This window comes from Furipterus horrens, unplaced genomic scaffold (assembly GCF_987537825.1).
Source record: "Furipterus horrens unplaced genomic scaffold, mFurHor1.1.pri manual_scaffold_2, whole genome shotgun sequence".
NCBI classification, from domain to species: domain Eukaryota; kingdom Metazoa; phylum Chordata; class Mammalia; order Chiroptera; family Furipteridae; genus Furipterus; species Furipterus horrens.
The window spans coordinates 104,263,008-104,280,896 of record NW_028327172.1 but is presented as its reverse complement, the minus strand read 5'-3'; the positions used below and the strand labels follow the sequence as shown (position 1 = coordinate 104,280,896).

Here is a 17,889-nt window from a genome sequence, read left to right as displayed (position 1 = left end):
GTATAATCTAACTGTATTCAAAATTCTAACAGAACAGGGCAACTGCTAAGGAAGAGTGAAGAAAAGATTAGCACACAATCCGTCGTTGTCGGCAGCCGTCCGTCTCGAGAGACGATGGTGTAGCTTCTTAAGAGTCTATCTGCACTGCCGAGAATGGCTGTGCAGTCCGACTCGGGAGTGACACGGTATCTGTCTCCTCCCGTGTTGAATCGACATCTTGCGATGACGCTGGAGTGTCCTCTCCAGTGAAGCTGAAGCTACAGAGCCTGGGCAGGGTGATATGGAGGGTCTGCTGTTGCCCATGCAGCAGACCCCCCCTCTCTTCGCAGCTGAAGGGTCCAAGGGAAAGACGGAGTCAATACAGCTTGGCTTCAGGTGCGCCGCAGGAGTTGCCGGTGTTGACTACAACGTCAAACCGCCTTAGGGACTCCGGCTCCGGATTTTCTGTCGGGGTTTACTCCCTTAGCCTTTCCCCTGAAGAGGTATGCCGCAAGGCAGCGGAGGTTTTTTGGAGTCAGAGTTAGCACACAATACCTACTTGTCAAACATTGTTTCCTGCAAAAATGTGAGGGTGTGGTAACACTAGTGATTAACTGAGGACAGACATTGGGAGATACCACTTGGCAATCACATCAGGAACCAAACCCTTCTTGGGAAAGGTATGGATATATCTTCTCAGGACTGTGTATACAACTGTACTCCAGTCACTGATGGGACATATAGAAAAGTAACTGATGCGTGAACCAAAGAGAAAAGTCAATTCTGGTATAGATAGCATCTGCTTTTCTCTCCCAAAACAGGACAGTATAAGATACATTAAGTAGTCCCTAAAGGAATGTCCTGGTTTCAGAAATAAAATACATTTCCTTCCACTGCAGTCCTAAAAATGTCCAGAAGGGAGGCATGTGGCCCAATTGCAGAGTAAAATGGAGCTGGTGTGCCCAGATGGAGGGGAAGGGGTAGTGGCATTCCTTTCTGTATACTTACTATAAAGATGTAAAATGGAGAGAATTCCTTCAAGGTCAGATATTATTTGGCTGTTGGAATGGGGGAAACTTTTACATAAGAGACTGATTAAAAATAGATTTTAAAATGAATTTTAAGAGTGTAAGTGCTGGATTGCTTTCATTTCTTCCTCTGCCTTCCTCACGCCCTGCCCCGAGTGTGCCAGGGCTGCCGTAACCCAAACAGTACACATCGGAAGTGAAAAAATACAATGAATTTTCAGTAAGCATTTTAACAAATGTTTCACCATACACCCCTTTACCTCTCCTAACTTTTCAAATTGGCAAAAGCTCATATATTTAAGAATGAATTATAATTTTGTATAAAAAGCTTTGAGCTACGAACAATACAGTATATGCATACTTTTCAGTAAAACACGATAGTCATGGGGGAGTACGCATCCAAAAATTTTTTAAAAAGGAAAGGAAAGAAAAAAGCAAAGCAAAGAATAAAAAAAAAAAAAAAAGGAGGGAGAGAAGCAGCATGTGTAGTAGGAAATACAAAGGCCTCAGAATTAAGGGTTATGGGTTTGAATCTTCAGTGCTGCTACCTTCTTGTCAGGTGAAAAGAAAACTGCCTGCCTTTGTAGAGGGGTTAAGAGCCTCATAGGCAATCAACCAAGGTAGTTAACTACCAAAAAAAAAAAAAAAAAAAAAAAAAAGGACAATGAATAGATTAGAAAACTAAGCATATCTTTGAATAAATGAGAACAGAATCATTTTTTCCCTTGAATTTTACTTAATCAGTAAAAAGGTGAGGTGTCCCATATACTTTGAAAAGCTGAGGTTTATATTTTGATCCTTTCTATAAAGCAGACATTGAAGTCTGCTTTTTCCCAAGTTCACCACCAGCTCATTTGGGAGGCATATAACTTTTCAGATTCTCATAAGATTACTAAACTACTTCATCAAATGAATTTAAAATCAAGTCATTAAAAGGAAATTTCTCAACATTAAAAATAGATTTTAAAAAGGGTGAGAAAGTAATAACTAGTAACTATGGCCTATTATGTATAGAATTCATGTTACCTCAATTAATACAGGAGATTTACAATAAAGCAAGTATTTATTTTAAAAGAGAAGGAAAGTAGCTAAATATTTCCAGGAAATTAAACATTTAAAGTATAGGCAAAGACAAAATATTTCTGGACAAGTAGAACTTCAGAATAAAACATAAAAACTATACCAACTCTAGATCTGCACAGCAATGCAAAAGTACAAATATGAACCTATTTAAGTACGGAGATTTTTAAAAAATAGGCCTTTCCCCCACCCCAACCCGCCATCTGTGGTGGAGTTGCCACCAAGATGCAGATTTTTGTGAAAACCCTTACAGGGAAGATCACTCCTGAGGTTGAACCCTCTGATACAAGAGAAAATGTAAAGGCCAAGATCCTGGATAAAGAAGAAATTTAAACAAATTAAACAAAGACTGATCTTTGCTGGAAGATGGACATTCTTTGTCTGACTACAACATTCAAAAGGAGTCCACTCTTCACCTTGTGTTGAGACTTCATGGTAGTGCTAAGATAATGAAGAAGCCCTGACTGGTATGGCTCAATGAATTGAGCGCCAGCAGCAAACCAAAGGATCACGAGTTCAATTCCCAGTCACGGCACATGCCTGGGTTGCAGGCAAAGTCCCAAATTGGGGGCGTGCAAGAGGCAACCACACCTTGATGTTTCTCTTCCTCTCTCTCTCCCTCTCTCTCCCTCTCTCTCTCTCTCTCTCTCTCTCTCTCTCTCTCTCTTTCTCTCTCTCTCTCTCTCTCTCTCTTTCCCTTCTCCTCTAAAAACAAATAAATCTTTAAAAAGAAAGAAAATGAAGTTTTAAACCACTCCCAAGAACAATAAGCACAAGAGAAAGAAGGTTAAGCTGGCTGTCCTGAAACACTATGTGGTGGATAAGGACAGCAGAATCAGTCGCCTTCATAGTGAGTGCCCTTCAGGTGAAGGTGGTGCTGGAGGATGACAGCCAGCTGCTCTGACAGACGTTACGGCGGCGGTACCTGTTGTCTGACCTACTACTTCAGACAAACTGGATGACAAGTAATTGCATACAGGTTAATAAAAGACATGAACTTATATTTTAAATAAATAATAATAATACAAAATAAAGTAAAATGGAAACTTTTTTTTTAATCTATGAGTCTCTAACTCTAGTTCAGTAACCTCGTGAGCAACAACACATAACTGTTTCATTGAATCAAATATCAGGTTAATCTTTCTTTAAAATTTCAACTATTCAGTCAAATCTGTCCCATTTCCACTTTATTTGAATTTAATTATATTATGTAGTTGAATTCTGTTCTTTCTAACTATAACGTAATGAGCACACAGATTTTTCTTATTGAACAAGGCAAGACACAAAGATCTCATAAACATTAACAGTGAATAATCACATAATTTGTCTGCAGAGCATATTCAATATCTTCCTCCCTGGAGCACAGAAAAATTACTAACATACAAGAAAAACAAAGAGTCCCCAGAAGCACAGAAAGTAGTTCCTAAAATCTGAAAGGCACTTCAAGTGCAGTTAATCCTGATCTACCTTCATGCACTCCAAAAACGTAATTACTGAACGTTTACTCTGGACTGACATAAACTCATATTTAACAAAAAAATGACATTCAGTTATATTCTCAAGTCTCCTTTGCCCTCAGACATGGCTCTTAAGAATCACTACGTGATCTCCAGATGGATTTGGTTAATGCTCTAGTGGAACTAACTGCCTTGCTTTCTAGACAGCAGAGACAAATACTGAGAACTTTAACACTTTCTTAAATCAGAAAGTTTCATTTTCCAGAATTCCCATCTTAAATATGTGGAATAATTTTCTCTATACAAACTGGTGGAGTTCACCAAAAACACCTTCCCTTTTCACCAAGTAGCATTCTCCGGCATAATTTGTACACTGCTACTCTTAAGTTTTGAGGGCTTTTGGCAACCTTATTAGCTGTTACTAAATTTTTGTGCATCAACAATCCAGTAAGTAGCATAAATCCTCGAGATAAATGTAGTACTTGAGATTTTCAGTCTCATCTGTTTATCTTTACATTTCCCAAGGGCAGTGACAGGCCAACACAATTACCCCTGTTTTACATGCACTTCACTATCAATTTAATGCATGGCCTTTGGTGATTCAAAAATAGAAGCTCTGAAAACCTATTTGTAGTTCATGTTCCTGCCCTTTGCTAAATCTGGCTGCCTCCTTTTGATATTCCTTAATTCATGCATTCCTGAAATTTCAAAAAGAATCCTCATTAATATTAAAACAGCAGTCTACTAAAAATGAGGTTTCTTTTCAAAAGCAAGGAAAAGAAAATGGTATGCAAACATTCTTAATGAGTTGCCCTTCAAAATGCACTAGCAACAACAGAGAAGAACCCATCATTTTCAACAGGAGAGAGGAGACCTCTCCCCCAAACCTCCATAGCCCAATGTTTGGTGAGAAATAAGTAAATAGAAATAGCTGGCCCACACAAAGTAGGAGCAGAGAAGCACTGCCCAGGAAACGCAATTCCTCAGTCCCACGGCCTGGCCCACAGTAGACGCTAGCCCCAGAGTGCTGCCCTCCTAGATGGTTCCTGGAGGGGACACAGTACCTCAGGAGCTGGAGGGTCACGGGGCTCATTCTCCTCGCTGTCACTTGAGCTGCTCTCACTCTCCGAGTCCGAAGAGCTGTCTGAGTCACTGGTGCTCTCTGACTCCGCACCACTGGAATGTGCTGAGGCCGCTGCTTCTGGAAGCGACTGTGGAGCGCTGCAAAGCAACCAAAAGAGATCATCTGAAAACACCATGCAAAGTGGATTTTCCCCCTCTTTATTCATTTGCTGCTTTGCTCATTTTTCTGCTACTCAAAAGAGTGAGCCTCAGTATTGTCAAACATTACTAAATTACCACATCATCCAGTTGACAGCAAGGTCTCCAATGGCTCAAAAATCAGCAAAACACCCTTAAAAAAAGCTTACTTGATAACTCCATAAAAGAGAAGCCTGTGGAATTTTGCTCCTGAAAACATTCCAAGTTATACTAATTTCACTTAGACGTTGGGTGCTTTATATCAAGGCTTGGTAAACCATGGCCTGGGCTGGCTGGCCTTTTTGCAAAATGAAGTTTAATTGGAACACATCCACACCTATTATTTCATGTATTATCTATGTCTGCTTTTATACTGCCAAATCAAAGTTGACTACCTTCAACACATACTGTATGAACCACAAAGCCCAAAATATCCACTTTCTGACCCATTAAGTTTGCTGTCTCCTGCTCTATATAACCCAAATAAGTTAATTTATGAAAGAATAGCAAATACATTAAAATCTCCCTCTATATGAGAGTATATATGAGAACTGTATTGGTAGCTGAAGACTACTGAATATAAATGGGTGTTCCTTTGGAAAGTGACTTCAAAGGCAAGTCAGTCACACTCTTGGGCAGAATTATAAAACAGGCCATTCATTATGAGTGGCTTAGGATGATATACAAGTACCAGCTGAAGTAGGGATGAACCACTCCAAGTTTTCAGAATTAGGACAATAACTCCAGGTCAGTGAGAAAGCACTACTGGGCATATACAGAATTTCAAAACATGTCTGAAAATCTTACCTTTGATGGAGTTAGCTAAAGCAGTAAATCAACACCTATACTCTTGAAAGCCCCCAAATCTACCTAAATTATTAAATTTATTAAATAAAATCTAGTAGGATAAGTAGAATTAAAAAATTATAACAAAACCACCAGTTGAGGTCATTTTTAAAACAAACACACTACTTATGACCTAATTTCCTTATATAAATGCTGCATCAAGTTTGTGATCATTTGCACACTGGTAGCTAAAGAGCTTAATCCAGTGATGACCTGAATGAGATCCACGTTGTTACTCCTGCCTCTGATTTATTCCCACTTTGTTTTTTCTATTTTCTTTTCCTCCACTTTTAAGTTAGGACATTTTGTCATATTTAATGAGTTACCATAAGCCACTAGAAATTACTGAACAAAATGGAATATAAATAAATGAGGAGAGCTTATGAATCCCTAAGACCCTGCACAATTAGGTGAGCTTCCTCCATATTAACTATAACATCATATGTTGGCCAGGAAGGTTCTTATTGCTGAGCTTGTCTTGGAATGGATGACCACATCTCAAGGGAGAAAAACATCTACAGTGTAATTTAACTCTTCTTTGTCTGTGAGGTCAGGTATATTAAATCATTAAATTTAGTACCAGAGGTAGTTTAGATAGTTCCCATTTCTAAAACTAAAAGCACAATGTTTTATAAAACACGGCTAAGCTGTTTACAAAATGAAAACAGTGTCATTTTCCATCACACTAAAATGTACTGCAGGTCATTACAAAGCAACCGAAACAATGATAAAACTCGTATGACTGAAAAAACAGGCGCTATGGAAAATTCAGCTTTATAATTTTTGAAAAGACAGCAAATCTGTCACTTTCATAGCAACACTGGACTCTTCAGCATAACTTTTCAAATACTAGTTACATAAAACTGATGAAAGTGCTTTAGGCTTATTTTAAACTCAAAAATTTTAATCACCCAAACTGATGACTGAGGTGTGTACAGGGGCTCTTTTATAGTTAACAGCCTCTCTAAGTCTGATTGAAGCTTCCAAAATATTAAACAGGTACTTCCTTTTAACTGTGATCCTCCATCTCCTTCCCCATGAAGAAGTTACCTAAGTACTAAATAAGGCTGTATCTTTCCCATTTTAGAGAACAATGCAAACATTTTGTACAAATGGGGAGAAACCCGCACATGGTACCTTGGGGGTGCAGATGTGGAAGGAGGCTTCTCTGGAGTCTAGGCATTCACAGTAAAGGGAAAAAGAATCAAGAAAAGAACAAAAAACAGGTTAGAATAAGCAGTTCAGAAATGTTAGACGAATTTAAAAGGATTCCCGGTGTTAAGGGATGCACAAAACTTACATGTTCGCTCTCACTGTCCTCACTGTCACTGAGCTGAAGGTCATCTTCAAGCATGCTGAAATGGGCAGGGACACAGACACTGTAGAACTTACAACAATTTCTAATAACTTCTTTTTAACATATCAATAGAAGATATGCTTAATGATTTTTTAAAAAGGATGCGAGCGATGGGGACTTCCAGTGAAGATGGTGGCACAGGTAAACACAGATCACTTCCTCACACCGTCAACATCAAAATTACAACTAAATTATAGAACAACCATCCCTCAGAACCGTCAAATAGAACTGAATGGAAGTCTGACAACTATGGTATTAAAAGAAAAAAAATTCATCCAGACTGAGCCACAGAGCCAGCAGGTGGGCGCCAAATCTGAGACTTCACCAACCCAGCTAACACTGTTTGCCCCACCCTGGAGATCCCCTGACACTCCATCCCACTCAACTTCCGGCCACCCAAGATGTTCACAGACACTTTTCCATATGAATGGCTGCTCTTGGCTTATGCTATACAACTTCCTAAATCCTATCAGACAAGCAACAGCCAGCCTCAGTGAGCCCCCAGGCCCCATACCCCTTGCTAAGTGGCCCCAGACCCAACACTAGCAGCAGTCAGCCTAGATTCACAGCTTGGGTTCACCTCGGAACCGCCAAGCCCAGCACAAGTAGCAGCCATCTCAGATTGCTTTACTGCTCAGGCAGAGTGCGCCAGGCAAAACATAGGGAGCTGACCTTGCCCTGCACCACCCAGGAAACCCCAGAGCCTGCACACCCAGTGGACAGCTACAGACCATGTCAGAGCACCACCAACCTGCCCTTGCACAGCTGATCCCCCCCCAGAGGTACAGGTTGGTAGGCCTTGCAGCTAACTGGCCTGGATAAATACCCCCCCATTGATCTGCCAACAGTAACCAAGGCTTAACTATAAGAGGAGGCTATACTCAGCCCACACAAAGGGCATACCTCAAGTACCCAGCTTGGGTGACAGAGGAGACTGTGCCACTGAACCCTATAGGACACCTACTACATTAGGTCACACTACCAATACAGAGTCAAAGCAGCTCTACCTAATACATAGAGACAAACACAAGGAGGTTGCCAAAATAAGGAGACAAAGAAATATGGCCCAAATAAAAGAACAGATCATAACTCCAGAAAAGAACTAAACAAAATGGTGATAAGCAATCTATCAGATGGAGAATTCAACACACTGGTTATAAGGATGCTCAAGGAACTTAGTGAGGACCTCAAAAGCATAAAAAAGATCCAGTCAGAAATGAAGGATTCGCTAATTGAAATAAAGAACAATTTACAGGGAAACAACAGTAGAGTGCATGAAACCAAGAATCAGATCAATGATTTGTAACAGAAGCAAAAAAAACAAAAAACAAAAAAAACCCTGCCAAACAGAACAAGAAAAAGAAAAAAGAATCCAAAAGAACAAGGACAGTGTAAGCAGACTCTGGCACTTTAAACAGTCCAACGTTTACATCATAGGGGTGTCAGAAGGATAAAGAGAAAGAGCGAGAAATTGGAAATGTATTTAAAAAAATAATGAAAGAAAACTTCCCTAATTTGGTGAAGGAAATAGGCATACAAGTCCAGGAAGCATAGTCCCAAACAAGATGGATGTAAAGAGGACCACACCAAGAAACATCATAATTAAAAGCCAAAGTTTAAAGATAAAGAGAGAATCTTAAAAGCAGCAAGAGAAAAGCAGTTAGTTCCCTACAGGGGAATTTCCATAAGACTGTCAGCTAATTTTTCAAGAGAATTGCAGGCTAGAAGGGACTGGCAAGAAATATTCAAAGTCATGAAAAGCAGGGACCTACAGCCAAGATTGCTTTAACCAGGAAAGCTATCATTTAAATCAAAGGGTGGATAAAGAGCTTCCCAGACCAGAAAAAACTACAGGAATTCATCATCACCAAAGCATTATTATGTGAAATGTTAAAGAACTTACTTAAGAAAAAGAAGATCAAAACTATGAACAATAAAACAGCAATACATACCTCTCAACAACTGAATCTAAAAACAAACTAAGCCAACAAGAACAGAGACAGAATCATGGATATGGAGAGCATTTTGATGGCTGCCAGATGGGAGGGGTGTGTGGGGGAATGGGTGAAGAGGTGAGGGGTTTAAAAAATACAAATAGGTAGTTACAGAATAGACATGGGGATGAAAATTACAGTATAGGAAATGGGGTACCCAAAGTACTTATATGCATGACCCATGGACAATGAACGATGGTGTGGGGATTGCCTGAGGGACTCAGGGGAGATTGGTGGAGGGGGGCAAAGAGGGAAAAGTTGAGACAACTGTAATAGCATAATCAATAAAATGTAATTTTTAAAAATACAGACGCTACGGAACTCCGCCCCCCAAAAGGACTGGGATAGGTATAGGTTTTATTTAGTCATCCAAAGTTTTACAATTATAACACAGAAACTAGTTCATTCCAAAGCTCATTACTATCTCAAAACTGAATCTTTCACACACCTGAGCATTAAAGGTAGAACTACCACAAGACCGGGATTTGTTGCCAGCCCCAAGACTAAAGTTCCCAGGTCCTCATGGTAGGAAGGTAGGTAAGCAGGTAGGTAAGTAGAAAGGAAGGGAGGGAGGGAAAAGAAAGACAACACAGTCAAATTACTTCCTTCTATATTCTCTAACAACTAGAATAAATGATGAACCACTGAAAGAGTTAGCAGCAGATGAACGAATATTTGTACAATGCTTAGAATAGTGCCAGACACTTAAAAAATGCTACATATGAATTAACTAAATACATAGTATCAAGGCAGCAGTCACCAAACAGTGCACATATCCTACATTTCTGCCCAAAGGATATTAATATTGAACTTTATTTTGCATACACACAAACACAGTCTCTTGTGTCTGCTTGAATACTGATCAGTGGAAAGAGTAGTAATACAAATAATATCATTGTCTAGAAAATGTTTAACCTTACAGTTATCATTGTGGTAAAAACAAAATCTCAGTTCACTTCCTCAGTTACATTAATACTTATCCTTAGGCAGTGTAGTTTATGATGAACCTAAATACTAAAATTGAACATTTTCCAATCTGTACATGAACTCAAATCTTAGCCCTTTTATTATCTCCTCTTTTACCTTCTTCAACGGAAATACCTAAATATCAAAGAAATAAATCAGTAAATGTTCCTTCCACTTCCTGCAAAATTCATGAGCATGACTCTTTGAAGAAACGTTATAAGTGAACGTGAAAAAATACAAGTCTGCTTGAGTATTACTGATGTTCCAAAAAGCAAATTATATTAGAGGTTACAATCGTTCAGTATTTCTAAAAATACCTCTTTAATACTCTCACCAACAATCTTTACTGCAAACCCACTACCTGCCACTGAAATAAGCAGGTATCATTATTTTGGGAATCTTTGGCAAAAATCACTGTATTTTCTAATGAAAACAAACGATAAAACTGGACTCTTTCATAATGACTGCCTACATGAAACACTGTAATTCTGCCAAGGAAATATTTTCACCAACAAATGTACTAAAGATATCCTGTGATAAGTTTCTCAAAAACATGAAAACTGTTAGCTTGTAAATATACATCTCACTTAATATTTATCTAAAGAAAGCAAAGTTTCTATTTTAGCAAGGCTAGAAAACAGCCTTCGGATGCAGAACTTGGCATAAAAATCACAATGGTATACAGGGAAAAGAGACTCAACAAGTTTATTGCTGAATAGTGGCTTGGCTGGGATACACACAGCAAAGATAAAAGATATATCTTTGGAATAAATGTAAGGAAAAATATCTGACCAAGTGTATTCAATATTAACCAACAGCAACAAAACCACAGTAAATGAACCTCTTTGTTTCTTTAGTCATTGGGATTGTATTGTATAAAACTGATTTGCCTTAATTTCCTGAAACATCAATGGCCATGCAATTCAACCATGCTTCCTGTTGTAAGCAGAAGACTAAATACTCTGTAAGTTGTTTGCCTAGCTATTGAATGCCTAGCTTCCATGAATATATTCCCCTAAAGTCAATCAGAAAGTATGTTAACATACGCTGAGTAAATCAGAAAGTGTATGTTCTGAATTTTAGCTCTACTTGCTGTTAAGGAATAAAAGGGACCGTAAAAAAATGCTGTTACATATTCTGAAAATTTCCTCTTCAGAGCATTAGGTAGAAAATGACAGAACAGGCCTGCAGGTACAAAACTTATTCCAGAGGACAGCGACCACTGAAGAAAGATTGCTAAAGGCATCTCCAAAGAAACACTCATTCAAAAAGCAATGATAAACCAATAAGGTAAAACAAAAAAAAACATATTCATTAAATGGGATGTACTAGGCATTTCATTTAATCAAAATTCATGGGTATAATTTATCTGACATGAGAATGAGACACGTAGCGTCCTGTCAGCATCAGCCAACTCAGCCAACAGGAACCACGGAATCTTCCAGAAATCAGTTTATATCACCAGAGATGGATAGCTTAACATAAACCAGCATGTCTGTAGTGGGAAGAAGAAAGATATTTTCTAAAGTTTTTGATAACAAACATGTATTGCATCTCTAGTAAGAAAAAAGGTAACTTAAAAACTTTAACTAAAAATTAATCACAAATGCCACTGTGGTTTAAAAATCAAAAAGAATCTATGTAGTTGGGGAAAATGTAACCTGGTGACAGATAAAAGATTTCATTTTTAGAGGTAAGAAAAACATTTTAAAAGAATCAGCTGCTAAAGCCCCTACCTGTCCCACAAACAATTATATCTGATGCTGAGAACATTGGCATATCATATCATACTATACTTCACATATTATATGTGAAAGAACTGGTCATTGAATGGGAAGTGTAACAAAATTAACTACAGCACATCGGGGTGAGCACCTTTATACCCACTAAAAAAGAATCAAGTGTTTCAGATCCAATCCCATTCATACCAAGAAAATCTGAATCAAAGAGATCCTAAGGCCCAAGGGACATACCCAACTGTAATGTCTTCTGAGGCAGGATCAAGTCATTTGTACCTTCTTAATTTCTATACTTAGAACTTGGCAGGTAAATGAATAGCACCCCTTTGCTGAATAAGGGACTGTACCACACAGCCATACCCACTCTTTGGTGAGAAATTCACAGGCACTCCCTTTACTCACAACCCTGTGGGCGGGCTGATCATCTCCTCGCCTTACAAGGATGAGGCAACGGCACAGAACAGCCACCTAACTTGCCTCAGCTCATGAAGCTGGCGCATGCTGGAGCCAGAACGAAAAGCCACTCCACCTGATCCAATCCCCTTGCTCTGGCCCACACAGGACCCGACAGCTAGAAAGCCTAACTGATGCAATGAAATCTACAGTTCTGGTACCCCAGGCAGAAGACTTTAATTTTAAAGAAAATAACTATCAAGAAAAAGAGAAAGGGCACATAAATAAAATACTACCTTGAAATAAAGTAAATTTAAAATCCTTTACAAAAAGCAATGAGCTTTAAACCTTATATACTTTTTAAATTGGTCAAATAACTAATTTCACTTTCAAATGCTACGACAAGCAGTTATTTCAAAGCATACAGCACCATATGGCCTAGCCTGGCACTGTTCGAGAGGCCAAGGGCTCAGGTAAAGCAACTCTTTCAACTACCATGTAGGTCTGACCACATTTTACACTACTGGTTTGGTAAACTTTTGACTGAGAGGTTACAAACAATCCTCAAACCCCTTTGTACAAATGCATTCTTCTGGCAGCTGTTCTGTAAAGCTCAGAGCCAAGTACAGGTTCCGGCAGGCGCGCTTCAGTGACTCAGAGGCCAATTGTTACTGTGTGAAGACACACAAGACAAGAAGCCTTTATTGCCTTTCCATTGCTCAGTACTGGCCTTGCCAAAGATTTCACTGTCAATGTTTTGTAACATCTCAATTTCGAACCCAAAACTATTTAAATACAATGACTTTTTGGCTTCACGTTTCCTATCGTCAGGCCATACGTTTTATTTGGGAAAGAACAAGGGAAAGCAAGCTCACGGTAATTAATAAGCCACAATCCTGGTACTAGGTGTGCTTGAATGGTAAGCAGAGTAATGCTTTCTAGAAAGCAGTAAAGACTGTATAAGAGTGTATACAATCTCACAAACTTAAAATTGATTTGGGGACAGAACAGGCAATGGATTGCAGGGAAAGAGAGTCTGGGTGCCAAAGTAGACACAAAATTCCCAAAATTTTAAATTCAATCAGGCTTTGACTCCTTTCTTGATAAAGAACAGAAACAAGGACTACAAGTGCTCTGTACAAGATGATGGAAAGCTACAAATTTGGACGAGGACTCTACATACAATAAATGAAAAAATAAAAAAGCAGATCTTAAGCACTTGTGACATAACCTATAAGGGGACATCTCCAAATGGTGAGAATAGTTGGCAGGCAGCATTCAAACTCATGGAGAGACTGTTACGGGAGATTATGGACTGACAAAATAGAGGGGAAAATGTCTCAGTACATGATTTAATATAGTAATTAGGCTTATGGTTGATAAAGTAAAAACTACTGTCAGAGGTTTAAAAAATTATTTGAACTCCATGGATGAAGTGAAGATTATCTGAGATCAAATAAGGATGCGAAAAATCACAAGAGTATAAGTTAGGAAAAATCTGAAGTTAATAAATAAGATTAAATCAGTAACTATGACAAATAATACACTAGTGCAAGGGAAACACCCTGAACAACTAGAAACAAAATCTAGAAAAATTACTGCTGAAAATAATGCTTATTAAATATTGCTTATTGGTGGTTAATCCAGTTTATGTGTAATATTTTTCCTTCCACATCTATTCCAGGTGCTTACTATTTTATTATATGCCAGGGCCTACTCTAGACTCTATGAATACAACTCTAAGCAGACAAAAATCCCTGCTCTTGAGGCACTGTCTAGATCAGTGATTTTCAGCTGGTGTGCCACCAGAATTTTTAAAACATGCAATACCTGACTATGTAGTCAGGGGTACTGACCTCTTTTCCCTTAGGCTGTTAAAAAGAAAAAAAAGACAACAGCCAACACAACAATAACCATCTGGTGTGATTGAATCAAAATTATACCTTTTTTATTGTCAGATCGGCAAAAAATATGTATTTTTTGGTGTGCAGCAGAATTTTAGTAATTAGTTTATGTCTGATGTAAGATGAAAGCTTGAAAATCGCTAGTCTAGAGAAGGGAGATAACCGATTAAAAGATATCCTTTCTAAATGGGTAAGAAGTTCATGGAGGGGAACAAGAGTATGAAAGAAAAAGGGTGGGTGTGAGTTGCTCTTCTCCATGGGGCAGTTAGGGAAGACATCCAAAGGAGAAACCCTAGAGGAGGAGGAATTAGAGGGAGAGTAATCAAGACACAGAAAACAGCAAGGAGGCCAATGTGGCCTGAATGGAGAGTGAACTTGTGTATGGGGGGAGGAACAGTAGTAGGGAAGGAGGCAGAGGGGTACGCTATGGATGGCCTTGGAGGCCTTTGCAAAGAAAGGAAGGGGGTGGGAGTTGGGGAGGGAAGCAGAGAGAGGGTAAGAGGGAAAGAAAGGGAGAGGGAGAAAGAGGAAGAGAAGGAGAGAAGATGGAGAGAGAGGGAAAGAGAGAGAAAATATAAACTCATGGAAGTAAACAACACCTTGTTGATTTAACAGCCTAATCCCAGAGTGGGTGAGATGCACAAATTAGTTTAGGCCCAACAAGAGTCTTAGAAATTTAAAACACATTTTATTCAATCTTTCAGTCCATGTTTAAATTAGTCTAGGATCACTTATTGTAGTAAATTAGCAGTTATGATTAAAAGTGAGACTTATGTGGACCCTTAGGGGCTCCTTTAAAACCACGTTTTACATATGCAAATGAACTACTTCAAAGTAGTCACTTCCAGTAAGGATTATTTCCTGGTGTCTTCAAATGCCTAGGAGCCTGCCACATAAATTATCGAGCCCATTTAAAGGTAGCAAGTATTCTTTGCCTCCCTCTCACCATTCAGGCTACAGATCATATGTCACCTCCTCTGAGAGACCTCTCCTAACCTCCCACCCAGCAATATCACCACCACCCAAGGATCTCCTCCCCAAAGCCGGTTACAATCATATCACCTGGTCTGTATTACATGCCACCTTCATTTAGTTACAAGTCAAGGAAGACAAGAATTTTGTCTCATTGGCCACTGTTTTCCCAAGTACCTAAAGCAGCACTAGGTACACAGCCCGTACTCAATACTTAGGCACTGAATGAATAATGGCAATTCTTGAAAATATCTCCAAGTCACCTGGAACCATGCAAGCCCAGAGAATAATTTATATAACTGGAGTCAAAGGCATGTTTAAAAATGATGAGAACGACCTTTCTTTTGTAGAACACAAACAGGCTCATTTACTTAACACTTGCCTATTATACAACAAAATTAACTCTTCTTTTTTATCTTATTTGACCTTTGGTCTAAGGCCGAGTATGGGAGTAAAGGGGTGCTCCCAGAGTAGTATAACCATAGCTGAATCATTTGAGGAATTATCCAAGGTGAACACTCTGAAGAGAATGTTCGATTCAGCAGCTTAACAGTATTTTTTAAATTATTTAAAGTATGCTTCATTACATAGCTTCATCAGAATATCCCTTCATTATTCAAGTTCCAAGCATGAACACATATACAATGTTAAGTCAAACATTGTCTTGCAAGAGATCCTAGAATATTTTCTAGTAAAACTGAAAATCCAAGAGTTAAACTATTCCAAGAGACTATATTTCCACCATAAGCTAGTCACAGCACAATGCAGATGGGGCAGAGGTGATTCCACATTTGGTAGTTGCAATATTTTCTAAATATTGGTTTAATGTGCCCTAGTGACTATAATTCTGAAATAAGCAGATTTAAAAATAAAACACCACACATAATGACTTATTGTTTGCTTTCATTCAAGAACAGAAATTCTTCAATAGTCAATCTTACAAATTCTCATTTTTGCAATAGCATGACTAGCATTAGCTCGCTTTAAAAAAAAAAAAAAAGCTAAATGCCTTATTCTTTTATTTTACACCTCCGCCTTTTCTCCGGAAAACAAACAAAACACTTCCTAATATATTTAGGTTACTAACATGTTATAAACATCAATAATCCTGGATCCCCAGTCATGTGATCAGATAAGTTGAAAGTGAAAACAGTGCATCCTTTCCCAGCAATGCCTGGGAGTGAGTATGGAGAATTTGCAAGAACAGGATCTCCACTTAAATTCTGTGAGACCTACCAATGTGTACAGAGAAGGAAAACTCTGACTCCAGAAAACCTCCGCTGCCTTGCGGCATACCTCTTCAGGGGAAAGGCTAAGGGAGTAAACCCCGACAGAAAATCCGGAGCCGGAGTCCCTAAGGCGGTTTGACGTTGTAGTCAACACCGGCAACTCCTGCGGCGCACCTGAAGCCAAGCTGTATTGACTCCGTCTTTCCCTTGGACCCTTCAGCTGCGAAGAGAGGGGGGTCTGCTGCATGGGCAACAGCAGACCCTCCATATTACCCTGCCCAGGCTCTGTAGCTTCAGCGTCATCGCAAGATGTCGATTCAACACGGGAGGAGACAGATGCCGTGTCACTCCCGAGTCGGACTGCACAGCCATTCTCGGCGGTGCAGATAGACTCTTAAGAAGCTACACCATCGTCTCTCGAGACAGACGGCTGCCGACGACGACGATGACGACCAATGTGTAACTAACTGATCAGCACAAATGTTCCTTCCTTGTTCACAGGAGGTGGGGGTATAATCTCAGTGACAATTTATAAGCTTGCACATCAGGGTGATTTCTACCACTTCTTCCATAATATTTGTCAGCAAACAGCACTCAAAGTTAGAGGTACCATTAAAATAAAGGATCCAGGCAAAACACTCTCACATAATACAGGCTAACATTTAGAGATAAGACGAAAAGAAGTACCTTGAAAAGGAGAATTATAAATAATTTCCTTAGGGTAAGTATGATTTAAATGAACTGGTCCAAGTAAGCCACTTCTTCAGACTTAATTCTAGGACATTTCAGCTGACACGTGTCCTGATGTGATGACTTTGTATTACAATAAACTGAAAGAACGGGGCATCCTTTGCCAAGATATTCAAAACTCAATAAAGTTTTGAGCAAAAGTTGAAAACTCAGACTCATTTAAAAGGTATCAGCCTCTTCCCAGCCTTTATTAACTTTGTGCCATTTCTTTTCATCAAACTTCTGGGATGAGCTCAATCCCAGCCTCACGTCCAAATATTTCCTTCATTTCAAAAGAAACTTTCTACATAAGTAAATAAAAACTGCAAATTGCTATAATGGCTAATTTCTGTCTCTTAGTCTAAATAAGTACAGACAATTTCTGAGACACAAGAAAAATAAAGGCACGTAAGGGCTTGGCAAATTTCAGGGTAAGGGTTGGGAAAGAAAAAGAAAGTTGGCAACTGTAATACCTGTGACTGCTTTATAGCTTCCTAAACATTAACAGATTATCCCTTTTGAGAGAATGACAAAAGAATTGATACTTATAAATTGTATCTGCATAGGAAGGGAACCGTCCACAATTATATGAAGGACATAATAACTGTATATATTTTTTAATTTTTTTTAAAAAAGGAAATACCCCAAGAACTCAACAGATCTAAGCCTTGGAAAGAAGAGGATTCCAAAGCCAGGACCCTTTAAAGCAACATTGCCTCCTCTAAACTTAGGGTAAATAGCACTGACGTCCCAGCCAATCCCTTGATCCCTTGGGTCCCTGCAGAGCTTGGCAGAAGGAATTCATCATTTGAGAACTAACTAGAGCTTCAACTACAGAAAATAAAAGCAATGGACTCTGTACATATTTCTTTCACACCTGCATCCTCCTACCACCTGGTTAACCACCCCCCAACCCCAAAGTCTGGACAGATATAAGTTAATACAGATTCTCCACA

General features: G+C 39.0%; 1 protein-coding gene and 1 pseudogene across 2 annotated transcripts in view; one reads left to right on the top strand and one right to left on the bottom strand.

Moving 5' to 3' along the window:
• AFF1 (ALF transcription elongation factor 1) overlaps nt 1-17,889 on the bottom strand; it is a 127,823-nt gene that overhangs the window by 22,745 nt on the left and 87,189 nt on the right. For both annotated transcript variants that reach the window (XM_090266267.1, XM_090266266.1), the window contains exons 8-10: nt 6,951-7,005; nt 6,788-6,825; nt 4,609-4,765 (exon numbers count right to left, since the gene is read on the bottom strand). In XM_090266267.1, the coding sequence (XP_090122393.1) occupies nt 4,609-4,765; nt 6,788-6,825; nt 6,951-7,005 (250 nt within the window). The remainder of the gene's footprint in view (nt 1-4,608; nt 4,766-6,787; nt 6,826-6,950; nt 7,006-17,889) is intronic.
• Nucleotides 2,313-3,049, top strand: LOC150019218 (ubiquitin-ribosomal protein eS31 fusion protein pseudogene; annotated as a pseudogene).